Source organism: Carettochelys insculpta, chromosome 12 (assembly GCF_033958435.1).
Source record: "Carettochelys insculpta isolate YL-2023 chromosome 12, ASM3395843v1, whole genome shotgun sequence".
Classification (NCBI taxonomy): domain Eukaryota; kingdom Metazoa; phylum Chordata; order Testudines; family Carettochelyidae; genus Carettochelys; species Carettochelys insculpta.
This window is the reverse complement of record NC_134148.1, coordinates 46,973,421-47,001,165: the sequence shown is the minus strand read 5'-3', so window position 1 is coordinate 47,001,165 and position 27,745 is coordinate 46,973,421. Positions and strand designations below refer to the sequence as shown.

The window sequence follows — 27,745 nt, the reverse complement described above, 5'->3', positions numbered from 1 at the left end:
AAGAATTTTCACACTGCTTGGGAAAGAGAAACTGCTGAACTCTCTTTCATATTCAAATTGGACACATTAACACATGGTTTGAATCGGGATGCAAATTTTCTGGGACACTATAGGGGCTCTTTTGCATATTTGGCTTAATCTAATTCATGACTCCCTCCCCCCCCCGCCCCTCTGCTCTCTGATTTGCTCACCTTGATCATTTTGTTTCTGCATTGTCAACCTTGATTACTATTTTTGGTTCTCTATGCCTTAAATATTGAGTCTGTTCTCGTATGGCTATGGTCTGCAGAAGTGGGTTCGTCCCACAAAAGGTCACCTAATAAATTATTTTGTTAGTCTTTAAAGTGCTACTTTATTGCTTTTTTGTTTCGATACTTTGGTTTTGACTTCTCTAAAAATGCTCACATGTACTGATGCTTGGAAAGTGTCAGCTATGCATACATTAGCCCACCATCTGAGGAGAAACTTAAATGACTTTTACTCATGGTCAGTGCTCTTCTTGAGGTGGCGGGAAGAGGAGCTGGTACTCAGCTGGCTCCCCACCCCCTCCCCCTGGCCATGTAACCGGGGCTGGAGCTGCAGAAGAGCTCAATGTCCTGGCAGGCTCCCAGCCCCAGGGCTGCAGGTTTTCCCCCAACCCCAGCCAGCTCCCAGCCCTGGGACTGGAACTATCAACAGACCTCTGTGCCTCAGCCAGATCTCAGCTGCGGGGCTGGTGGGGTCCCCTGACCACCCAGCTGGGGATCCTGGCTGGGGCTGCCAAGGTGCCAGCACAGCATACCGGCCCATACAGGCACAGAAAAAGCACTGCTCATGGCAAACATACACAGTTAGTCCCTAATATACACATTTACTAGCCCGTACTAAGAACACTGAAGATTTTCACTACTTTCCTTCTACATTGTGGTCTAACAGTTCAGTTTCTAAAATTACTCCAAATAAAGCTCAGAGAAGGCCTAAAGTTGAGTTAATGCCTAAAAAAGCAATTCACCCCCAACTGCACCTACAAGCCCAGCCTGGCATAACTATATTCTACATTAAAAACATATTTAAATTGCTATTATTGTAAAGCCAACTACTCAAAAGTTAAGAAATGCCAAAATTAAGACTGCCTACAACACAACCTTGATTATACTTCAAACTTCAATTACATGATCACATGCTATATTTTCCACAGGACCTTTGTTTCATTCAGTGCTGAGAACACATATTGCTCATTGAAAGGATAGCTATTCAATATTTCTTTTTAATCCTTGTCATTTAACATGTTACCACATACACTATTTACTGCCACCACGTAAACCCGACAATGAACACAGAATTGTCAATTTCCTCACAGATGTTCTATGGTGCTTTCATTGTAGAACACATGACGAGTGGGGTGCAGGTCTACAATGCAGTTGGGAGTGAGTCTCCAAGCCCAGGAAATAGACCTGAGCTGCCAGGGTTTGCACAAGAATGCAAAAAATAGCTGTGTGGACATTACAGCATAGAGGACGTTCGGACCAACTATGCAAGTTCAGAGCTGAACTACTCTGTTAGAAGAAGAAATAAAATCCAATTGTTCATTGCATCCAGCTGCCTTAACCAAGAAATCCTCCTTTCTCTTTCTACAGCTCCATACCCCATTCATAGAATCATAGGACCGGAAGGGATCTCAAGAGATCATCTAGTCGAGTCCCATATATTCATGGCAGGATTAAGTATTATCTAAACCAGGGGTCAACAACATGTGACTCTGGATCCTCATGTGGCTCTTAAAGGAATCATTTGCAGCTCCCTGCCCTGCTGCATCTGACTCCTCTGTGGCTCCCTGCCCTGCTGCTGCTGAAACAGCAGAACTAAATTTAATTGGTTTAACAGCTGGCAGGAAGACAAGAGGGATCCAGCCATTAAACCAATTAAATTTAGTTCCATTACTTCGGCAGTGGCAGGACAGAGAGCTGCCCACGTTTCAGGTAGGGGAAGCGCTACACTTGCAGGAGAGCTGGGGGAAGGATGGTCGAGTGTGTCCCTGCTGGAGCCATGCAGCCCCACTGAGAAGGAAGAAGAGGAGGAGAACAGGAAGGGAAGGCGGCAGCTGCAGAGGAGCAGCGGCTACACATGGAGCTGACTGAGTGGTATCGCTACCTGGTGGCTGAGTGCAAGTGCACGCAGCAGTACAATGGGCATCATCAGTTCAACCTATACTAGATCTTCTGCAAGAAGGGCAAAGAGCTGCCCCACGCACAGCTGGAGAAGCTTGTCAGCTGAGGCAAGTTAATCTTGAAGATGTGGGGGGCAGGTCTGAGGTGAGAGGAGATAAGGCTGGGGATGTGGGGGAAGGTTTGGAGTGGAGAGGGGTTAAACCTGGGGATGAGTTTGCAGATGGGAAGGTGTAGCCAGACATGAACCCCGCATTTGGCCTTTTCTTCTCCCACCCCACCACTGGGGGAGACAGAGAGAGAAATAAGCAGGGGAGACAGGTAGCATTTGATGTCCTGGGAACGCAGGTGTGCTGTCTCGCCCAGCCTCTGTACTATATACAAAAACCAGACAGTGAATGGGCTAGCTAATGGCCGCCCTTCTGGATGATCTCGGTGATTGACAGGCCTGATCACTTCCCCAGGAAGAACGGGGAACCCCCACCCATCACCTCCAAAGGTGCCCAACTGTCCACAATTCACAGGTGCAATTTAAGCCTTGCACCTTCCCTTGGAAACCTGGGGTTCAAAACACATTCCTCCCGATTGGCCACTTGAGACCAGGAATCAGAGGGGTAGCCGTGTTAGTCTGGATCTGTAGCAGCAACGAAGGGTCCTGTGGCACCTTATAGACTAACAGAAAAGTTTAGAGCATGAGCTTTCGTGAGTTAACTCACTTCTTCAGATGCATCTGAAGAAGTGAGTTAACTCACGAAAGCTCATGCTCTAAACTTTTCTGTTAGTCTATAAGGTGCCACAGGACCCTTCGTTGCTGCTTGAGACCAGGAAGAAGCCTCCGTAACAAAAGGGGTATAAAGGGGCTTGGCAGGCCACCCCCATTTGAGTTTCAATCACCTACACCTGCTGGCCAGGTCTGGAATTAACTCCCGAGACTGGGGATGCCTGGTTCATATCTACTTCCTCCCGAGGGATTGAGAGAAAGATTCTGGGTCACACTGGATCTAGGAGGCAGGGGTAACAATTACACCTGTATTACACTTCTTTCCTATAGGAATTGAGGGAAAGACTCTGGTTCCACCAGGTCTAAGAGGCAGGGGTGAAAATCACACCTGCAACATGCCTTTCTTGTGTACACATTAATTGTACTAGTGTAAGCTAGCTAGTTTGTCTAAAACTTTTCTTAAGTTAAATTGTGTTGTTTCCCCTTTAAAAACCATGAGTACTAACTTGTACTTTAATCATTTGTCTTAGTTAAATTGTTTCTATCTTTGTATAAATAAAAAGTAACTGTTAAAGCCTCTCTAAGTGTAATTTTCCTCTTGCTGCCGTACCCGAACTAAACACAAAACCAAAGAACCCAGCCTGCCCTGGCTGCTTAGTGTAGCTGCTGGTGCTGGTGTGGCATCACCTCCTTTCGCCCCACCGGACCCTTAGTTGGCACCTAGGCATCAGCTCACAGAAGGATAAAGCTTGGGGGTGTGGGGTAAAGCTTGGGGGTGTGGGGGGGCAAGTTTATAGGATGGAAGACAAATCTTCGGGATGGGGGTGGATTTGGGGGCTGAGGTCAGTGAAGCCTAGAGATGAGGGGGCTGGTTTGTGGACCAAGGCGGGTAGAACCTGGGAATGGGAGTCGGGCGGGGGGGGCGGGGGAGCATAGATAGCTGAAGCAAACATTGCTCCTTCCTGCTTAAGAGCCTATCCCCAAGGGCAGTGTTTTCCTTGTCCTCATCTGCTCTCCAATCCAGGGTTAACAAACTTTCTAACCAGTACAAATCATTGTGTGTGCACTGTTTTTAAAATAGGGGTTACAAAAAGCATGGCTTCACAGTTTTTATTAAGGACTGTCTTGTGTTCACATGCATTGTGACTCTTGATGTATTGATTTTGTAACTGAATTTGAAAAAAATGGCCCTCCTCACTACAAAAATACCAAAGCACAATATATACCCCAAAAACAAAATGAAGTAATTTAATCAGCTATCAAAGCTATGAAGAAGTAACACTATCTGGTTTTAATAACAGAAAATATATACCATCAGTATCATATTAAAAAAAGGTGTAAGACACACCTACAAGTTGTTAATGGAACAGTATTCCACAGAACATAGATCTAGACCATTCCTGAAAGGTGTTTCTCTAACCTGTTCTTAAAAATCTCCAAAGATGGAGATTCCATAGCCTCCCTTGGGAATTTATTCCAGCTTTCAACCACCTGGACAGTTAGGAAGTTTTTCCTAATGTCCAACTTAAACCTCCCTTGCTGAAATTTAAGCTCATTGTTTCTAGGCCTATGATTAGCGATTAAGGAGAATAATTTTTCTTCCTCTTTTTAATGACCTATTGGGTACTTGAAAGTTATGACCCTTCTCAGACTTCTTTCTTCCAGACTAAACAAACCCATTACTTTCAATCTTCCCTCACAGATCATGTTTTCTAGACTTTTAATAATTTCTTCTGTGCTTCTCTGGACCTTCTCCAACTCGTCCACAATTTTCCTGGAACATGACACTCGGATATAGACACAATACTCTAGTATACACTCTCCTAATCAGTGCAGAATAGAGCAGAAGACTTACTGTACATGTCTTGCTCAAGACAGATGCTCCTGATAATACATCCCAGAATGATGTTCAGGTTTTTTGCAGTGTCATACCGTTGACTCATATTTAACTTGTAGTCCACTATGATACTCAGGTCTCTTTACGCAGTTTTTCTTCCTAGGCAGTCATTTCTTATTTTGTATCCATACAATTGATTGCTCGTTTCCAATGAAGCATTGTGAATGTACCCTTAATGAACTGCATCCTATTTATCTCAGACCATTTTTCCAGTTTGTCCAGATCAGTTTGAATTATAATCTTTTCCTCTAAAGCATTTGCAACCCCTCCCAGGTTGATACCATTCAGAAACTTTGTAAGGGTACCCTCTATGCCATTTTCTAAATCACTGATGAAGATATCGAATAGGAGGGGACACACAATGGGTTTGCAACCCAGTACTGGGTCGGCTTTGCTGTATGCTGACCAGGTGACTTGCAAGGGTGCTAAGACAGGCTTCCTGACTATCCAGACATGACAGACCACAGTGTGTTCTAGAAACAGTCAGCAACAGATCCTGCTCCTTGATGGGAGGAGCACAGGGCTCTGTGCACTAACCCCACACCAAACATCAGCTCTGCATTCCCACTGGCTTGTTCCTGGCCAATGAGAACTGGGGCAAGATGGTGACTGCAGGTGGGAACTCTGCATACCTCTGACTAAGAGCCAGACCTGCTGCTGGCTGCTTCTCAGGTGAAGAGTGGTCCACCATGCCAGGACAAGCAGGAAGCCCACCTTAGCACTCGCACTAAACTATTGTACGGGAGTGACTGGCGGTAAGTCTGCACTGCAACTCTGGCCCCAGACCTAAGTCCCACCCCTACACTCAGAGACCCTCCTCATCTCAAACACATCATCCCTGGCCCCACCTGAGAGCCCACTCTGTAGTCAAAAGATAATTATGTGGGGTTGCAGGCATCAACAACTTTCTTCAGTTGGGTCATGAGAAAAAACCATTTGAAAACCATTGAACTAGGTGATCATAACTATCCTGTTTGATCTTAAAAATCCATGAATCCACTAAAATTGCAGGTTTTGAAAAGTTGTAAGTCCAGTGACTTGGAGCCTGTGTATTTACTCTCAAGGAAGAATCTCACTTCTGAAAATTACAAAAAAGTCATGAAGAGCTCTCAACTAAAGTGCAGGACACTGTAGAATTGGTGCTCCATGCATCCCAAAATGTATTATTACCCTTTGCATGCACTGAACTGAACCACTAACAAGAGATGCAGTGATCCATTGCATGCAATCAGTATGTTCATACCCATTTCCTTGCGTGGCAGACCTCTACCTGGAAGCTTCAGGAACCTTCTAGAAGGACGGTATACTGGATTGTGGGCCAATGCTTTTTTGTTCCCTGGCTAGGCCCAAGCCCTCATTGGTCAGCTGGGCCCTGCGCTCCCTATAAAAGGCTCCCCATTTGGTAGTAGGGGGGGAAGGTTTTGGAAGGCACACCAGAGGAGCAGAGTGAGAGCAGAGCAGAGCAGAGCAAGTGACGTACCATGGGGAAGCGGTGGGTGAAGTGGCCCAGGATGAGACTGCTACTTTGGGGCAGGGGTAGAGGCCCTGCCAGTTGCCTCTTGTCCTCGTAGGGACCCTGGGCCGGAGTCCAGGGTAGAGGGAGGGTCTGGACTCCCCCAACCCTTCCCCACAGGGATTACTTCAGTGGAGCAGGCATAGGCCTGCAAGGGGACTGGCTTTATCCTCCCCACTCTCGACTTGCCTCTGATGAGGATGGCTCACTAAGTGGAGACTCCTGCCTTTGGAAAGACCTGGGCAAATAAGGGGTCTCCGTGTGTCTCTGAGGCACAACAGAGGACCACCAGGAAGCGCAGGGACCAACAGGGGCTGACAAAGGACTTTGTCACACTTGGCTTATGTTGACATGCAGCTTGTGACTGCAAAACTATTTTTATTTAGTGTAGATAGACCCTAAGTGTCAAAATATACTCATCCCTACAGAAGGTGTGACTACTGCTTCACTGACACCAGCGCTACTGCATTATATTGGACTGTAAAAATTCTGAAGGTACCTGTTTAATAGCACTCACCTGTGCTTTCTCCCTCTTGACTCGGATCAATGTGTCCTGGTAATGCTGTGCTACCTTTGGAGTTACCCCTTCCAGTTTTGCTGCAGGGATCTGTAAGGCTTGAAGAGTCTTTACGGGGTCTCCCTCATCCAGAGCTTCATTAATAAGACCAATTGCTAAAATCCCTAGAAAAGAAAGCACACAAAGAAGAGCTTCTGGTCAGCAGAAGGTCACAAGATATGTCTGAAGACAGGTGAATAGCTAGAATACTTATTAAAGCTGGTGTCTGCTGAGAATGATGATGATATTTTTAACTGAAACTCAGCTATAGCTGTTGATTACAGCCATATAACTTTTTTACACATTCAGTGCTCCGGGCACCATACCAAAAGCAAAATGTTCAATGGCTCAACAAAACCATAAGGAAAGCTACAATAGAACCCTATAGCACTCAGCATGAGCCCTCTCGCATCAGATGATCACCTCACTCTTCCTGCATCCTCTCAAAACTCAGAAACAAAGCCACTACAAAAAACAATTTAATCTACCCTTCCTACAGACGGCAAACACATTAATGCCGTGTTCAATAGCATCAAAGGCATCTGACAGATCTAATAAAATCAGTATTGGTACACAATTTGCGTGAAGTTTTAAAATGTCTGCGCCCCCCACACATAAAAATTGAAGACTCTCCTTTGCACGTTTAATTAAAATAAAAAGGCTGCATATTATACGCTAAAAGTTTCCTCCTTACAGAGGAATCTCCAGGCTAATTTGCGGTGGGATGTGTCTTAAAATAAAAACAGACATATAGAGAACTGAAAGATTAGCTTTGCATGTTTTATAAAGTATTTAGTGACCACATCCATAAGGATGGTTCTTTGAGATATGCGTCTCTATGGATTCTCCAATAGAGTGTCCATGGTGCTCTACTGTAGGTGTGTTTGTGGCCCTGTACTACTGATTGGAGAATTCTGGCAGCAGTGTCCGTTAGGCCTGCACATGCACTTACCTGCCTCATGCTGTGCTGTGAAACTAGCCAAAGTGTGTGGGTTAACCCCTCTCAATTCCTTCTCTACCACAGAATCATAAGCAAAAATTCCAAAGTAGAAGCAAGGAGGGTGAATTGTGAAGCACCCATAAGAACACATCTCAAAGAACCACAAGGTGAGTAACTACTACTACTTACATGAGTAGCGTCCCAATGGGTGCTTCACAGTCCATCTTTTCCCCCTCATAAGAATGGCCAGACTGGGTGAGACCAAAAGATCCATCTACCCCAGTGTCCTGTCCTACAACAGTAGCCAACCCCAGGTATCCCAGAGGAATAAACAGAAAAAGTAATCATGTGATCCCTCGTCACTCATTCCCAGCCTCTCACAGAGGCTAGGGATACTGTTCGTACCCATCCTGGCTAATAAGTATTGATGAATCTATCCTCCATCAATTTCTCCAGTTCTCTTTTGAACCCTAGTGCAGTCCTGGTCTAACCTCTGGCAACAAAATCCGCAGGTTGACTGTGTGTTGCGTGAAGAAAATACTTCCTTTTGTTTACTGTTACTGTTTTTGGTGCTCCGCACCTTAAATACGGAGTCTGTTCTGGTATGGCTATGGTCTGAATAAGTGGGTCTGTTCCATGAAAGCTCACCAAATAAATTATTTTGTTAGTCTTTAAAGTGCTACTTGACTGCTTTTTTTGTTTTCCTTTTGTTTGTTTTAAACCTACTACCTATTAATTTCACGTGGTGACTCCTAGCTCTTGTGTCACTGTAGGTGACTCCTGAGCTGGATGGCTGGGACTTTTGAATAAGGTTGAATGTGAAGCCAAGGATGGCATTGGAGGCAAAGTGCTCAGTGACTGCACAGTGTACTGTCCAAGTATGGGCTGATAACTATGTCGTTGCTCTACACATCTCTAAGATAAGGACATTCTTGGAGAAGGTCTCAGAGGAGACTAACCTTGTAGACTGTACAGGAAAAGAATCTGGAAGAGTCATGTTGTGAACTTAGTAACAATGTCTGAAGCAATTTAAGACTCACTTGCAAAGCCTTTGGATTCATACTGCTGAGCCAATGCAACTTTCTGCAATGGAGAGGAAAAATCTACAGAACTTCCCAAAGACCTTTGTCCTATTCAAGTAGAAAGCCAGTGTTCTCCTGATATCGAAGGTATATACTAGAGTCTCCCAGTTGTTTTGGTTAGGCTTTGGGTACAAGACTAGAATGTTAATCTACTGCGTCGTGCAAAATGGAGAGGTTTTCTTAGGCATGAATTTTAGAGGTAGCCTGACCAGAATCTTGTCCAGAAAAAAATACTGTGAAAAGGGGACGTGCCATCAGACAGGCCATCTCTCCTATTTTCTTGCCAAGATAATTGCTATCAGGAAAGCCATTTTAATTGTTAGGTCTGTCAGCAAACAGATGCCCATGAATTTGAAGCAGTGGGGTAAGTTGTGCATGCCTCAGGTTAAGGTGACTGCCAGTAAACAGAGGGTTTTCCCTGGCTCCTATCAGGGATGGCAGCCTTACCTGCAGCTGCTGTACCAACAGGAAACAACTTTTGTCAGGGGCAGCCACTGCAAGTCTGGCTACCGCCCCTGACAGGAGAGGTTTCTCGGTCTTCACTGCTTGCAGCTTCCCAGGTCCCACAAGAAGCAAGCAATGGGGAGGTGGAAACTAGGCTGCCCCCTGTTCCCAGCTCCCTAGCACTCTGGGAGCCAGAAAACTGACCAGCCCTTCTGGGCTGATCAGTTTCCCAGCTCCTGCAAGCCCAGGGGAGCAGGGAACCAGTCTGCAGCCTGGTTCACATCTCCCCTTGACTTGCACAAAAATTTGAGTTACACAGGAGTTGCAGAAACGCAACCCCCACGTAACACAAGGGTTTATTGTACCGGCTGCCTGACCACTCAGCTTACAGGGAATGTTGTGTGTGACAGCAGTGAGTATCCTTCTACAGTTTAGGGATGAGGGATAGCTCAGGGGGTTTGAACATTGGCCTCCTAAACCCAGGCTTGTGAGCTCAATCCTTGAGGAGGCCAGCTAGGGGTTTGGGAAAAATAGAATAATAGGGCTGGAAGGGACCTCAGGAGGTCATCTAGTCCAGCACCCTGCTTCAAGCAGGATCAACCCCTACTAAGTCATCCCAGCCAGGACCTTGTCCAGCTGGGACTTTAAAACCCCAAGAGATGGAGAATCCACCACCTCTCCAGGCAATGCATTCCAATGCTTCACCACCCGCCTGGTGAAGTAGTTTATCCTAATATCTAACCCACACCTCTCCCTCTTCAACTTCAGACCACTACTCCTTGTTCTGCCATCTGACACCACTGAGAACAGTTTCTCACCCTCTTCTTTAGAGCTCCCCTTCAGGAAGTTGAAGGCTGCTATTAAATCACCCCTCAGTCTTCACTTCTGCAAACTAAACAAGCCCAAATCCCTCAGCCTATCCTCATAGGTCTTGTGCTCCAGACCCTTAATCATTTTTGTTGCCCTTCGCTGAACCTGCTCTAGCAAATCTACATCCTTTTTATACTGGGGGGCCCAAAACTGGACACAATATTTCAGTTGTGGCCTCACCAGTGCTGAATAAAGAGGAATAACTACTTCTCTAGATCTGCTCGAAATGCTCCTCCTAATGCACCCCAGTATGCCGTTAGCTTTCGTGGCTACAAGGGCAGACTGCTTACTCATATCCAGCCTTTCATCCACCATAACCCCTAGGTCCCTTTCCATCGTACTGCTGCTGAGCCAGTCAGTCCCCAGCCTGTAACAATGTTTGGGATTCTACCGCCCCACGTGCAGGACTCTACACTTCTCCTTATTGAACCACATCAGATTTCTTTTGGGCCAGTCCTCCAATTTATCCAGGTCCCTCTGGATTCTCTCTCTACCCTCCAACTTATCTACCTCTCCCCCTAGTTTTGTGTCATCCGCAAACTTGCTGAGGGTGCAATCCAGTCCCTCATCCAGGTCATTAATAAAGATGTTGAATAACGCCAGCCCCAGAACCGAGCCTTGCGGCACTACGCTTGAAACAGACCACCATCCAGATATTGAGCCATTGACCGCTACCCGTTGAGCCCGACCATCAAGCCAGCTTTCTATCCATCTTATAGTCCAAGGATCCAATCCATATTTCCTTAACTTATGGACAAGAATGTTGTGGGAGACCATATCAGCCTTGCTGAAGTCAAGGTATATCACATCCACTGACTTCCTCATGTCCACAGAGCTTGTTACCTTGTCATAGAAGCTGATCAGATTGGTCAGGCAGGACTTGCCCCTGGTGAATCCATGTTGGCTACTTTTGATCACTTTCCCCTCTCCCAAGTGCTTCAAAATGGATTCCTTAAGGATTCCCTCCATTATTTTCCCAGGGATTGAGGTAAGGCTGATAGGTCTATAGTTCCCTGGATTTTCCTTCTTTCCTTTTTTAAAGATGGGCACTGCATTTGCCTTCTTCCAGTCATCCGGTATCTCCCCCAGTCTCCGAGAGTCTTCAAGGATAATGGCCAAAGGTTCAGCAATGACCTCTGCCAATTCCCTCAGTACCCTGGGGTGCATTAAATCCAGACCCATGGATTTGTGCACATCTAGTTTTTCTAGACAGCTCAGAACTTGTTCCTTTCCCACAGATGGCCGCCCTCCACCTTCCCATACTGCATCATCTAGGACCGTCATTGGGAAGTTGACTTTGTCCATGAAGACTGAAATAGACTTTAAAAAAAATTGTCAGGGATGGTGCTTGGTCCTGCTGACAGGGCAGAGGACTTTACTTGATGACCTCTGAAGGTCCCTTCCAGCTCTATGAGATAGGATAAATAGGTAAATTGTTATAGCCAATAAGTAAACCCTAAGACAGCATAAAGATTTTCCCAACTATTTTAGAATCAAAGCATGATCTAAGATATGCAGAAGAGCCACAGGTGTTGGAGAGATTTGTTTTGGTGTGCATCAAATGTGAAACTGAGACCATTTCTGCAGGTAAGTATGTTGTGTCAAGGACTTCCTACTGTGAAGCTGTACCTGCCTTGAATAGCACCTTTCAAGGTGCTGAAACTATTATTAATAATGGTTATGACCCAGAGTGAATCTGAAAAATTATTTGTGACCTGGTAGGACTGAGATATGAAAAAAGGCATCCTGGAGGTTAAGGGTGAAAAACCAATCTCCCAGTTCCATTGTTAAAATGATCACTGATAAAGGGATCAACTTGGGTTTTTGAACCTTGACAAACTTGTTTAGAGCACTCAGATCTCATCAGGATCCCTACAGAGCAATGGGTAAGGGTCTTATGGAAGGGGTAGGAAGGTAAAAAGGATGGATTCGTCATTACTTAGTGCCCCTTGATTTTCATTGCCTTTTTCAGTGCTTTCCTGTTTGCCCTTGTGTTTGATTGCTGATAATTTCTGGCCAAGACATCTGCCTCTCATCCCACTCTGGCATGAGAGTCTCCCACTTCACCTCACAGATGTCAAGAAGAATACAGGGGGCACCAATGACGAGGGTAGTATTTTCTTCATAGCTTTAAATGGCCAAAGGCACATTCTACCACCATTCTGCACCTACTGAGCCTGTAGTTAAAGAGCTCCCTACTAAAGTCCAGGGTGCTTATGTATGGCTACATGAGCCAAGGGAACAAGGGGTAAGCAGAGTCACGAAGAATCACAACAGGAATTTCCACATCCCCAGTGTTCATTTTCTGGTGTGGGAAGAAAGTTCCATTCTGGAGCCTTCTAAAAGACCAGAATTCCAAAAGACTTGCATATAATACACCCTTCCCAACCACCCCACTTTGATGTTGGTGAAATGACCTTTGTGATCCAACAATGCCTGCAACACCATAGAGAAGTACTCCTTGAGGTTAATGTACTCTGAGGCCTGGTGGGCCAGTGTCAGTATGGGGATGTGCATTCCATCTGTGGCCCCACCATAATTTGGGAACCCCACAGCAGCAAATCCAGCCACTATCTCCTGCATAGTCCCCAGAGTCACTGTCTTTTGCAGGAGACGCTAATAATAATGTATGGAGAGACACATCTCATAGAACTGTAAGGGACCTCAGGAGGTCATTCAGTCCAGTCCCCTGCCCTCTTGGAAGGACCAAGCACCAACCCTGTCAGTTTTTTTTTTAAGTCTATTTGTCCCAGACCCCTAAATCATAGAATCCTAGGACTGGAAAGGACCTTGAGAGTCCAGTCCCCTGCTCTCATGGCAGGACCAAATACTGTCTAGACCATCCCTGATAGACATTTATCAATGGCCTCCTCAAGGACTGAACTCACAATGCTGAGTTTAGCAGGCCAATGATCAAACCTCTGACCTATCCCTCCCCTCCAAGCTTAACAATCACCTTGGCTACCTGGATGACAACAACCTCCACTGTAGCTTTGACTACTCCCACTGATTTCCCACTGATCAGTAGCTCTCTGGCCTTGCAAAATTCCACAGAGCAATTGTCACAGGCTTCTCAGCTGTCAAAGCAGGTCTCATTCTGGTACCACTGTGCTTCAGGGCAGGAGACAGTACTTCACGAAGTTCCATGAAGTGGCATTGTGCATGCACAAGTATTGCGGCCACTGCTGATCAACCCACAACTGCAAAATGATGCAATACCACCAGTCTGAGATGGTTATGCAAGTCCAGAACCTGAGCTTTAGGATGTACAGTGACTCCAGTGCTGCCAACAACTCCATGGTGCTATTCTCCAGATCTTCACATCTGATAGCGCCCCCTGCATCCATCCACTGATATTCCACGAGCACTGCATTCAGAATACACCGCATCGCAGTGTGGGAAGTCATCACAAAACACTGCACCAAACATGGAAGCATCTCACGATCCATGTTATTCTTTGTAATGGTGGGTGGCAGTCAACGTGAAAGTGTGGAAATTTCCTTGTCCATTTCTTTTCAGCAGGAAGCAAAGGAATGCACTCAGGGATGATAACATCAGAAATCCAGAACCACTTGCAGCAAATTTTTTTTCCCTCACAAGACACTGGCAGAGATTCCCAAAATGCAATGGGTCTACAGGAACTGTGGGATAGGAGCTACAGGAAAGGTTAGACTGCTGCCACTGTCTAACTAACTTAGGCAATCTGGTGGGGACACACTAAGCTGACTTTGTGAGCAGTTTCAGACACTCAACTTTGACATCATAAAATTCAGTGTTAAAAAGCTGACTTTAATAAATTTGACTTTATTCCCAAGTGTAGACAAACCCTTAGTGTGTAACTGACTACTGTGGAACAGATTTACAACTCAGCTTGCTGTGAACTAAACGTGCATGTAGACAAACCCTGATATAGAGATATATGACTTGAGAGTTTGACTTTTCCAAACTGCTTTTAAATCTTGAGCATAACGAAACTTTGTGTTGCATGCACATGGATGCATATTTGATCAGAAAGTTACACAGGGTGGAGGGAAGATGGCAAGTACTAGGGGTCTTAGGAAGCAATTTGTCCTGCAGAGATCTTGCTTTCTGAAATTTGAAAGCGTTGTCAATTCACTAAATTAAAAGCATTTCAGTCACAAATAAAAAATAAACCACGATTCCAGTTTTACTATCTTTATTTTCAGACACTAGCTTCTCATCCCTCAACTTAAGTTATCTAGGTGGAAATGGAATTATTTAGAGATTATTTCTGAAGAATTCATTTGTGTGACTATTTCCATACCATAATTACAGCGGTACCAAAACAGCCATTTTTTTATTTAAAAAAAAAAATCATGTGAATCCAAAATACAATTACGCACCTAAATGAGATACTCAAGACACCACAGTCTTGATGACAGTGTACAAGCACTTGGGAGACAAAAATATGCAAAGTTTTGCATATCTAGCACATCAGACTTTGCCCACTTTCTCAGGTATTAAAGATTATTTCTGACTCATGTCTCTCAAATCCTTTTAATATTACCTCACACACTTCTTCCTGCTGAGCTGTCTCTGGAAATAAAGCAAACAGACTTCACTAGCTAATATGCTCTTACAGATATCCTGGATGAAATGTTAAGAAACAGATGCAGGAACAAGAGAAGAGTAGACAGCATATTTTGTAAACAGGCACAGAAAAGAACTAGAGTTCATAATTTTACCACACTAAGAAGTGGAGTGGGGGAACGAGACACTTCTGAACTTGTGGCAAGAATTTCCTTCCTGTATGCTGCAGTTGACAAATACTACATTAGCACTTGCTACATATTATTTCATCCCCAGTTCCCTTTTTGTTGAAGCAGTTTGTGTTTAAAAGGGGGCAATGAGCTCATCTCCTTGAGGTATTAGTGATCACTAAACCAGTCACATGAGCCTCATGGATGTGTTTCACAGTTTCTACCTCCACTAATGGGTGGTACCCAGAGATACTGGAATGCACTAAAGAGAAAAACTGCTCCTTGAGGGAGACCAGATGGTTTAACACCTAAAAATTATTTTTAGCAAGGTCAAAATTTTCAAATGTCATATCTGAATAAAAACAGTTTACCTCTCATAACTGTTGTTCTTTGAAATGTATTGCTAATGTCCATGCTATGTCAGATCTATGTGCCTGCCACATGCACCGCTGCCATATGTTTTTCCCCAATGGCATCCATAGGGCCAGCTCTGGTGCCCTCTGGAGTCGCACACTTATGAGCCAGCATAGAGGTGCCACCTCTTTGCTCAGTTTTTTCTTGCTGAAACTCCTACAGAGGAGAAGAAGGATGGGTCATGAAATGGACATGACAATACATCACAAAGTACAACAGTCAAGAGAGGTAGATAACTGATTTTTCTTCTTCAAGTGATTGCTCAGGTCCATTCCATGTAAAGTGATTCCCAAACAATGTCTCTGGAGGTTGGGAGGAGTTCAAGGACATATAGACGGCAACACAGCTCTGCCAAAGCTAGAATCATCTTGGGCTTGCTGAATGATGACGTAGCATCTCATGAAAATATGGACAGACAACCATACAGCAGCTCTGCAAACAGTCTGGATAAGATTATGTGCCTGAAAGTTGTCCCCAATGCTTGAGCCTTGATTGAATGAGCTCTCACTACTGGAAGAGGTACAGCCCGTGCCAGCTCATAGCAGGTACAGATGCAGGTGGTGATCCAGGATGAAGTTATCTGGGATAATACCAGGAGCAACTTCATTTTGTTGGCACAACGAAGAGCTGAGTAGACCTGCCAAAGGGCTTAGTCAGTTCCAGGTAGAAGGTCAGGGTGCATCTGATTGTACAAAATGCAAATTGGCTTCTATATTAGGAATGAAGCTTAAAGGATGAGAGGCCCAAACATCATTGCATTAGAGAAAATGAACACTTCCCAGATAGAAGTCATCATTCAAAGAAGCAGAGAAGGTAGGCAGTGCAGACCGGGAAAGAACTGGCAGCATGTGACCTCCAGAAAAACAAAGAGGTGAACTCAGGTACCCCTAACGCGGACAGAGATTAAAAAAGCACTTTCAGGCTCTCTGAACAGGTGTTATGGAGGAGAATGGTTTGGAAGAGTTATCTAAGGGAAGGGATCAGAAAGAGAGCCCATTGACCAGAAGGCATGGGATATGTTGTCCTGAGAGTGAGTATTCTACAACCTCCACTCCCATGGGGAGAAGACGGGTGGTGGTGGTTTGGACTCTCTCCTCAGGGGATGGCATCATCCATCTGCGGACTAGATCCAAAACTCAAAAAGCATGTTGCTTGCCTGGTGCCAGAATTCAGGATGTGAGGGAGTGTCTACTGGGACTGATCAAGCAATTAGACTGCCATCCCTTCCTACTTATCCATGTGGGCACCAGTGATACTGCCAAGAATAACCTTGAATGGGTTACCACCAACTACAGGACTTTGAGGGAAAGGGATAAAGGAGTTTGAGGCACAAGACATATTCTCATTCATCCTTTCTGCAAAAGGAAAAGGCCCAGGTAGGGACCAAAGAATTGTGGAGATAAATGTGTGGTTGCACAGGTAGTGTTGGAGAGAAGGCTCTGCATTCTTCAACCATGGGATGTTGTTCTACGAAAAAGGGTTGCTACAAAGAGATGGGATCCACCTAACGAAGAGAGAGAAGAGTATCTTCATAAGCAGGCTGCTAACCTAGTGAGAAGGGCTTTAAACTAGGTTCATTGGTAGACGATGACCTAAGCCCTGAGGAAGTGGGATACCAAGAGGAAAACACAAACAGGAAGGTTCAACAGGAGAGGCAAAGCAATTGGCTAATTATCTTAGGTGCCTGAAAACTAAAACAAGGCAGGGCAATGAACAAGAGGAACTGGAAGTCCAGGCACACTCAAGGAACTGTGACATGACTGGAATAACAAAGATTTGGTGAGATAATTTATATGACTGGAGCACTGTCAGGAATGGGCATAAATTGTTCAGGATGGGTATCTGCTATAGATCACCAGATCACAGCGAAGAAGCAGACAAGACTTTCTTTGGAAAACTATCAGAAGTTTCCAGATCACAGACCCTGGTTCTAATTATGACTTCATTCTCCCTGGCAACTGTTGAGAGAGCAAGAGTGGTGCACAGACAATACAAACAGTTTTTAGAGAGCATTCTAAAAAACCTCCTGGCACAAAATGCTGGAGGAAGCAACTAGGGATCATGCTCCTCTTCACGTGCTGCTCATAAAGAGGGAAGATTTGGTGCGGGAAATAGAAAAGACAGTTATTTCTTTTGTAACTGGTGTTCTCTGAGCTGTGTTCCTCATCGCCATTACACATTAGGCATGAATATTCACCATGTACACAGGTGCCAGAACTTTCTCCCCTAGCAGCATCCATGGGGAGCAGCTCTGGTGACCCTTGGAGTGGTGCTGCTGTAGCACAGTATAAGGAGCTCTGTGCATTCCCTCCACCCTCAGTTTCTTCTCACCAGAAACTCTGACATTGGGGCATGAGGGTGGGTTGGGAAATGGACATGAGCAACACATCTCAGAGAACACCAGTTACAAAAAAAGCAACTGCCTTGTTCTTCTTACTGATTTCTCATGTCCAGTACACATTAGAGGATTCCAAGCAGTACCCATAAATGTGTAGAAGCTCCTGGCTGCGCAGACTGTAACAAACCCTGCTGAACCCAACACTCTCTCTAGCTTGCTGCGTGAGGTCATAGCGGACCACAAACATGGGAACCAAAGACCACATTGTGGCTCTACAGCAGTCCTAGATCAACACTTGCATCCGAAGGGCCAATTCCTGGGCCCTGGTTGAATAGGCCCAAACAATCTGCAAAGGGGAAACCCTAAGCAGGTCCAAATATAAGAGGTAATAGTCATCCAGCTGCTGTGTGGACACTAGCACACCCTTCATCCCATTAGTCGCAGCAACAAAAAACTGAGATGACTTGTGGGACAACTTAGTATGTTCCAGGTAAAAGGCCAAGGCCCTCATGATGTACAGGGCATGCAGCCACCTCTACTCTGCTATCTTGTTAGGTTTAAGGCAGAACACAGGTAAGATATTGTGCTGGCTCATGTGGAAGGAGGTGACTTCCTTCAGTAGGAAGGCCAGATAGGGCTACAGACCGGTCTTATCCTTGAAGAAAACAGCATACGGGACTCTGAAGTTAAGGCCCAGATTTCCAAAACATATTGTCAAAGTCACCTGCCACCTTCCATGGCAAATGGGAGAAGGGGCAGACTCCAAGTGGCTCAAAGGTTAGCCCCATGAGTGGGGAAAGGACTAGGCTAAGATACCACTGAGGGACAGGGTCCTACACCTGCACCTACAATTGTTCAAGACCCAGCTGGAAATGCATCATCATGTTGTGCTGGAATATGGTCTGGCTCGTATCGGTCCATGGAAAGCAGAGATGGATGCAAGATGCACTTTAATGGAGGAGCGTGCCAAACCTTGGCACTGGAATTGCAACAAGTTGTCAAGAACTGACTACACCGGAGGGTGTTCCAAAGAGATACCTTGTTCTGCCACCCAGTGGGAAAACATCACCCACTTTCAACACAGATCAGCCTAATAAAAGGTCTTCTGTTTCCCAGCAGGACCTGCCAAACCTCTTCTGAGCAGGTACGTTCCACCTCACTCAACCATGGAGCATCCATGCTGCAAGGTACAGGGATGCAAGGTTTGATGGAGAAGCTGACCCTGCAACAACAGGTCCAGACAGATGGAGAGCAGCCAGGAAAGGTCTATCATCAAGACCAGTAACATCCCAAACCAAAGCTGGCAAGGCCAGGCCAGGCCAATCAGGATGACCCAGACCTTGTCCTGTTTCATTTGAAAGACTCAGCTAAGAGGTATTGGTGGGAATGCATACACAACAGTTCCTCAGACCACAACAGGAGGAAGGCATTGTCAGCCGATGCCCGGGTACGGGTGCCCCAAGAGTCTGCTCCGTGGAGGCAGCATGACTCAGCACCTAGCTTTTACTGCACCTTACCACTGACCAGGCTGAATATAGCCAAACCGGCTAAGGTTCTTTGTGTTTGGCTGAGTTACAGCAACTAGAAGGAGTCAGACTAAAGCTTAAACATGGTTACTATTTATTACAAAGCAGGCAGGAAAATCTTAATGGTTACAGAATTATATAAAGTCTTGATGGTTACAGTTGCAGGAAAAGTTAGATAAAATCTTAATGGTCACACTGTTATTGCTCTATTTGCTTAGCTACTATAGTAGGATGATACAAATGACATGTCAATTACAGACAGTTACCCATTTGAGGACCAGACGCCTCAGACTAAAGAGCTCTTACTATTAAATGTGCACAAAAAAAACATTGCAGGTATAATTCTCACCCCTGCGTCCTTCAACTCCGGCATAGCCAAGGTCATTCACTGAATCCCTCGGGAAGAACTGTACAAGGAAGGGGGTCCCCTAGATCCTCGGGAGGCAATAATCTTACCTGACCAGCAGGCACAGGAAACTGGAGCTCAGTTAGAGTAGGCTGCCGGGCCCCTTTTTATACCCCTTGGGGCACGTAGGTTCTTCTTTATCTCAAGATACCAGTTCTGCTGGTTCGTCTTTGTGACGCCAGCGCTTACAAGGCAGTTAAACTTGTAAGCACAGAGATAACTAAATTTATAGAAATGGGGCAAACTTTCACACGGGCAGTAAAGTTCCCCTCCTGGGACCAAGTGTGGGCGGATCAAATATCAATGCCAGCCAAGGGCAGCTTGAAGCCCCGAGGCCAACAGCTAGCCTGTTAGCCCCCTTATCTGGATTCTTCAGTCCAGGGTCATGCTGACATAGCATATCTGTGTTTGTGAGGCACCAGCAGACAGCGTGCTCTCAAAACATTCCAAGACCGTGCCGTCTCTTTGTGCTGTGTGCTTCAAGGCACCTAAGAGGGGCAGGCAAGATGGAGTAGAGCAGGGGGATTCTGTCTGGCTACAGGCACCTGAGAGGGAGCCTCTGCGCAGGCCCCAATGGGAGCAGCAATGGTGGCACTTCCTATTCTGCCTGGTGCTAAAGAGGTATATTTGGGGAGTTCTCCATTTCTGAATGATCACGGAGGCTACTGACTAGTGGAACAACCATTTGTGATAAGAGGTCCCTGTTGAGGCGATCTGTTGCTGATTCCTTGTATGTAAGCAGCCTCCAGGCAGATGCCATCACTGATGTAGAAGATCCAGAGGAGGGGCACCTCCTGGCACAGTGTTAATGGGTGCACGCCCTCTTGCCTGTTGATGTAAAACACTGAGGCCATGTTGTCTGTGAGGACTTTAACCACTTGGCCTAATACATGAAGTATGTATAACTGGCAGGGCAGACATACCACTCTGAGCTCCCTGACATTTATATGCAAGCTTACTTCTTCCAGCATTCATAGGCAAACTCTAGCCATGGTCCGAGGATACACTGACACCTCCTGAAAGAGGGAGGGCCTGAAATCTGCCTAGAGGCATAAACTCTCTTGCAGGAGTTGAGTCAAGCATTGCGCCAATGAACTCTATCCTTTGAACTAGTAGTAATCTTGATTTTTTGTCACTGATCAGGAGACCCAGCAACTGCCAAGCATCAAGAAGTGCTAGTTCATGACAGAGTGGAGTCCTGGCTCTGCCCTTGACCAAACAGTCATCAAGGTAAGGGGAAATCTGGACACCTCAGTTCCTGAAGTAGGCCACTACTACCACCATGTATTTGTAAGCGTCCTTGGGGCCACAGCCAGTCTGAGGCGGAAGACTACAAACTGGTAATACACGTAGCCTACGATGAAATGAAAGAAGTTCCTGTGACCTGGAAAGACTGCTGTATGAAGTTAGGCATCTTTCAGGCCATGGCCCTTTGCAGGCAAAAAGTACCTTCTCTCAGCCCTCCTACACATGAGGGTCCGGGAAGACAGTCTGCCAGAGGGCACTGCTAATTTTCAAGACTCCTTTATGTAAACTGTAAGACAATACATCCCATGGCCAAGGCACTGAGTACACAGAAGAGATCATCTGCTAGCTCCTCTGGCTCCTCTGTCTGCAGTCCCACGTTTGAGGCTATCTGCTTTAGTAGCTCCTGATACATTTTCATTTTGTCCTGCAACATCATGAGAGAGGAGCATGTAATGGTCTCATCTGGGGAAAACAAAAAGGAGGCAGGTGCTAGGGTTTCCACTCCCTGACTATGCAATACCTTTGAGAGGTCCACTAGGGGCTCATAAGTGCAGAGGGGGCTTCTTTCCCAGCAACCTGAACCAGTATGGGGTGGGAGGTAGTTTGCACTCCCAAGGCTCTCTCCAGTACCCCAAGACCTAACTTGAGAACCTGGGGCTACTGTATAAACAACCCAAGGGTTCTAAAGAACCAGAGTACCAAACACTGCCCTTCCAGCCATTCCAGAAATTGTGGTGCTGAGGGCCGAGGCAGCACAATGGAGAATATGCTTGACTGGGCTGCAGGGATCCTTACTCTGTGCCAACCTCTGATGGTCTGAGTGCATTGCCTGGCAACTAGGAATGAGAAGACTCATGACTGCCTCTCTTAGAACGATACACAGTCCAGGCCTGCCAGTGTCTCTCCATCCATGAAGAACCTTTATTATATGATGCCAGTGCCAGTTTGGTGAAGGTGAATCAGCAGCAGTTAATCAATGATTTACACACTGCTTCATTCCTTAGGTGCGAGGATCTGGAACAGCAGTGATGGTCTGAGGAAAGTTGGGATAGCGAGGCCTGCTGAGACTTGGACTGGTGCTGGCAAAAAGCTAAGCAGTGTTCTGGGAGGCAATTCCTGGGCACAGTGCCAAGGACATGGTGACACTGACCTCTCTTCATGGTTCTCATGCCAGGAGGCATGTGCCTCAGGGGGTCTGCACCACCACAACAGTGAGCATTGCCCCAAACCATGCCTTTTTGCCTCCTTCTGGAGACTGAAAAGGTGTCTGCAATGCCTGTCTGTCAGAATCCAAGGCTTCATGGTGATGCACGGGGGAGCACTGGTATTCCAAGTCCCTAGGAGACAGTCAGTGCCGTAGGGGATGCTCTGAAGGAGCCCAGTGGGGGCTTTCCTCAAGACTAGGGTGCAATAGGCATCAGTTCTGCTGCTAAAGGCATAGCCAGAATGTTCTGTGTTGCCCACAAGGCTTCAGGAGTCAATGGCGTCTGGTGCAGATGACACAGGTTGGACATGACTGGTTTGCTCTACTTCAGTCGACGTTAGATTTCAGGGTGGAAGCAATGAGCTTCCAAGTGTGGATGTAGATTCCCTTCCTTGCTTCTCCTTGGTCTTTTGGGACAGAGAGGGAATGGCCCTTGGTTGAAGCTTTGCCTCTCTCACTGGGGTTGGTGAGGATGAGAAATGCTACCTGGAGGACAGCACCAGGGAAACATTACACACCAGAGGCATGGTGGCTGAGGTAGGTGCCTGCCCTGCTGCCAGAGAGTATGCCAATCCATTTAGGAGTGCCTGAAAGCAAACGTCGCTCGAGAATGCAGGAGAGAAATCTGGAAGGTGAAAGCACAATTGGAACTGCAATTAGCAAGGAACGTGAAGGGTACCAAGACACGTTTCTACTGGCATGATAACAATAAGAGGGTGAGGGGGTTTTAGTGAATGAGGGAGGCAACCTAGAGATGGATGATGTGAGAAATGTTTAAGTACTCAGTGCTTTCTTTTCCGCTTTCCTCATGGACAAGGTCAGCTCCCAGACTACAACACTATGCAATGCAGTATGGGGAGGAGATAGGCAGATGGGAAAACCAGGGTAAGAGTTATTTAAAAAGCTAGACATATACAAAGCCATAGGTCCAGATTTAATACACCTGAAAGTAATGAGGAAATTGGCAAAAGTCATTGCAGAGTCTTTCGTCATTATCTTTGAAAACTCACGGAGATAGGGAGAGGTCCCAGATGACTGGAAAAAAGCAATATAGTGCCTATCTTTAAAAAAGTGAAGGTGTACAATCCAAGGAACTATAGACCTGGCAGCCTTACCTCAGTCCCCGCAAAAATCATGCAGCGATACTCAAAGAATCCATTTTGAAGCACTTGGAAGAGAGGAAAGTGATCAGTAATAGTCAGCCTAGATTCACCACAGGCAAGTCACACCTGATCAGTCTGATTAGCTATTATCATGACATAACTGGCTGTCTGGACATGGGGACAACAACTGGACTAGATGGTATTACCATGAAAGTCTTCAAAGGAGGAGGGTCAGAGCTCAACAAACAACTCCACATCCTGATTCTCAAGATCTGGGATAGGGAGCAGTGAGACTTCAGACATACACTGCTCGTTAGTCTCAAGAATGGCAACAAGTCGAACTGTGGAAACTATTGTGGCATCTCCCTCTCAGCAATGGCAGGGAAAATCTTAGCATGAATCCCTGCAAAACCAACTCCTGCCACTCTCAGAGGAAATTCTCCCAGAATCCCAGTTTGGCTTCCGACCATTACCAGGAGCAGCAGATATGCTCTTCACCACCAGCCAACTGCAAGAAAAATGTCATGAACAAACCAACCCTTAAACATGAGTTTCATCGACCTAACCAAAGTATTCGACTCAATCATAGCACCCTGTGGACCATCCCCTCAAAGATCAGCTGACCCAAAAAATTCATTAGTGTCTTGAGGCTGGTTCATGACAACATGACTGCCACAGTACTGAGCAACATCAGATCCCAATGCAACTGCTTTGAGGTCAAAACAGGAATCAAACAAGGCTGCATCATTGCCCCATCACTGTTCTGCATCTTCATCACCATGACCCTTCATCTCATTGATGGCAAACTTCCAGATGACATGAAGTTTGTCTATGGAACCAATGGGAAGTTTTTCAATCTCAGGAAACTGAAGATTAAAAACAATATGTCCACAACCTTGATTGTGGAGCTCCAATGTGCGGATGACAACATAGCTGCTGCTCTCTCTCTTGGAGCCCTTCAGACTATATTAAGCGCATTGACTAAAGTGTACCAGAATCTTGGCCTCACACTGAATATCAAAAATACCAAGGTGCTCCACCTACCCTTGCTGATGGGACAATATCACATACCTTCTATTAAAGTCAATGGCGAACTGCTGGAAAATGTGGAGCATTTCCCATCTCTTGGAACTCATCTTTCCACTAACATTGACATTGATGCAGAAATCGACTATTGGCTGAGCTGTCCAAGCTCTGCTTTAGTCACCTGAGAAGAAATGTCCTTGAAAACTGGAACACCTACGCCAAGACAAAGCTCCTTGCACACTGTACAGTGGTTATTCCAATGCTACGGTACACATGGGAAACCTGGACAACACACAAGTGTCATTTGAAGGCAGTTGAACAATATGATCAACATGGTCTCAGGAGAATCCTAAATATCTCTTGGGGGGATACATGCATGAACACAAGCATCCTGGAAGAGACGAACATGACCAGTGTTGAAGCCACTATAATTCACCAAGAATCGCTTCGTCTGGGTTTCACCACCTACTAAGAAGCTATTTGCAGTGGGAACACAATGACTTGTCCAACTAATGCCCGACTGATCAGTATATGGATACCAGTCATATCTGCAGGGACCTGAGACACAGTCTTCCATGCTGAACCACAAATGTGCATGCTGTCATGTGACCCACCAGCCTGAGATGGGTCCAGGCTGCAGTAAGCAGGTGGCTTCTACTACCACAATACTCTGCTGACCATGTGCCCTCAAGTGACCTTTGATGAGCAAAATTTAAAAATATGGGTAAATTTGAACACCCCTGCATCTGAAGTAGGTTGTGACTACTGCCATGGATTTTTGAATACTCTTGGCACTGTTAATAGGTCAAATGGAAGAACTGACACAAGGCAGTGGGCCTGTCCAATTATGAGCTATAGGAATCTACTGTGACCATGAAAAATTGAAATACGGAAGTATTCATTCTTTTAACCAAGAAGGGGATAAGGAATGTCAAGAAGAACTTCAACTTCTATTAGGTATTTGTTGGGGTCTTGCAGGTTCAAGATGGAATGTAGATCCCCTTTTGCTTTGGGAACCAGAATATGGCAGAAGTAAAATCCTTTCCCTCTCAGTTCTTTGGGAACTTCTTCTTCCACAGTCCCCACTTCTATGAGGGCCTACACCTGGGCGAGCAGCTGCTCTCAAGAAAACTCCCAGAGGGGGGCAGGATGAGAGGTGGGTACAAAAATAAATTAAAGGGTATACTCAACTGCTGCTATTGAGCAACCACTCGTTCAATGGTATAGTGGCCCAAGCACAGAGGTAGGGCTAAAGACTATTAGAAAATAAAACGGGGGAAGGATCCTGCTTGAAAACTAGGAGGTTGCCTTAGGCACACCCTCAAAATGCCTCCTTATTTCCGAAGAGGTAACATCTAGAGCCCATTTGTGGAAATGAGAATTGTTTCGAGTCTTGATGATAGGGTGACCATATCTTCTTATGCTGAATATGGAACCACTGGTAAAATTGCTGATATTCAAGTGAGTTTAACGGCAATCAGTCAAAACGATGCAACCATTGCAATAAACATCACTTTGACTACGTCCAATGCGATGGCTTGGACAGCTACTACCCTTTTTAAGACGTCCCAGACAGTTGGTTAACTAAAATACCTGTAGAGGGTTATACAAGCTGCCATGGAAAGAGAGAGTGGGATTTTTTTAATTGAAGCAATGATCTGCCATTGCAGTCTTTTGTGTTAGCAAAAGTGAGCTGGGAAAAATGAATTAAGACACGAATCAAGTATGGATTTTTTCCAGTAATATCTATACCAGAAGAGGAATTTTAGAACAACAGATATGTGAGTACAAAGGGAATATTGAATCAGATGCGATCAGGTTATTTTTGAAAATGTGGATTTGGTTTGTGGGACTTCTCAGGCTAATTTATGTAATTAACCCTCTTGTACAATGTAACTTTTAAACTGTATCCCAGGGAAGTAATTCTCTGTGCTTTAAAGAGAAGTTACTCACCGTAGTAACGATGGTTCTTCGAGATGTGTCCCCGTGGGTGCTCCACGATAGATGTCGGGCTTGCCCCAGCACCGCAGATCGGATCTTTCCAGCAGTTTCTGCCGGACTGCACATGCGCCGGCGCACGCCGCTCCCCTGCGCGCTCCCGGCCACGTGCGCGATCCGGTCCCTGCCAGTTCCTTGACCAACCGCCTCGGATGCTCCTGAAAAACACCAAACAGAGATCCGAAGCGGGGAGGATGGGCGGGTGGTGGAGTACCCACAGGGACACATCTCGAAGAACCATCGTTACTACGGTGAGTAACTTCTCTTTCCTCCTCGAGTGTCCCTGTGGGTGCTCCACGATAGGTGACTACCCAGCAGTAACCCAAGAAAGGAGGTGGGTAATCGGGTTATATGCAGCTTGCCCCCGAAAGGACTGCTGTCCAGAGGCGGGTATCCTCTTGGAATACCCGGTGTAGGGCATAATGCTTGGCGAAGGTGTCATAGGATGACCAGGTCACTGCTCTGCAGATGTCTTTTAGCGCGATGCCCTTGAAAAAGGCTGTTGATGCCGCCACCGCCCGGGTGGAATGAGCCCTAGGCGGGGCCAGTAAAGGAGTCTTTCGAAGTTTGTAGCACATCTTTATGCAGGACACAATGTGCTTCGAGATTCTCTGTGAAGAGAGACCCTCACCTTTTGATCTGGGAGCGAGAGAGACTAAGAGTCTGTCCGTTTTCCGGAAGGACTTAGTTCTGTCTATGTAGAAGGCCAACGCCCTCCTCACGTCCAGGAGGTGCAGGCATGCCTCCTTGTTGGAGCTATGAGGCTTCGGGTAAGACGAGGGTAAAACTATAGGTTCGTTAAGATAGAACTCTGAAGAAACTTTGGGAACAAAGGCTGCGTGCAGCCGTAAGGTTACCGCCTCCTTTGAGAATACCGTGCAGGGCGGCGTTGCCATTACTGCTGCGAGCTGACGTGATTGCAAGAAGGAAGGTTGTCTATATCGTAAGGAGATGGAGGGAAACCGTGGCTAAGGGTTCAAAGGGTGGTCCCGTTAGCACGCTGAGCACCAGGTCCAAGCTCCACGATGGTGGAAGCAGTTTCCGAGGGGGGTACAGGTTTACCAGCCCCTTCAGGAACCTGGTAACAATAGGATGGGCAAACACCGTGGGCCCTTCCTCTTCATGCCAAAAAGCCGATATAGCGGCGAGATGGACCTTCAACGAGGAGAGGGAGAGCCCGCCTCTCTTGAGGTACAGTAAGTATTCTAGTATGACAGGTATAGGCACTTCAAGGGGAGCTAACTGCTTGGTGGAACACCATGCAGTGAATCAAGTCCATTTCTGTTTGTAGGTCTTCCTGGTGGAGATCCTTTGGCTACTTTCCAGGACTTGTTGTACTCCCTCCGTACATGTACTTTCTGAGGAGTTGAGCCATGGATTAACCATGCTTGTAGGCGCAGGCCTCGGGGGTGTGGATGCACTATGGACCCCTGGGCCTGCATGAGCATGTCCGGCGCTACCGGAAGGGGAAGCGGTGGACAATCCGACATACGGAGAAGCAAGGGGAACCATTGCTGTCGATCCCATGTGGGGACCACTAGGATCATGCGGGCTCTCTCCCTCCTGGCTTTCTGCAGGACCTTGTGGATGAGCA

General features: G+C 46.1%; 1 protein-coding gene across 3 annotated transcripts in view; it reads right to left on the bottom strand.

Annotated features, from left to right (window-relative positions):
- The window catches only part of IQGAP1 (IQ motif containing GTPase activating protein 1), a 335,028-nt gene that overhangs the window by 160,260 nt on the left and 147,023 nt on the right, over window positions 1-27,745 (bottom strand). For all 3 annotated transcript variants that reach the window (XM_075006488.1, XM_075006490.1, XM_075006489.1), the window contains one exon: window positions 6,793-6,956. In XM_075006488.1, the coding sequence (XP_074862589.1) occupies window positions 6,793-6,956 (164 nt within the window). The remainder of the gene's footprint in view (window positions 1-6,792; window positions 6,957-27,745) is intronic.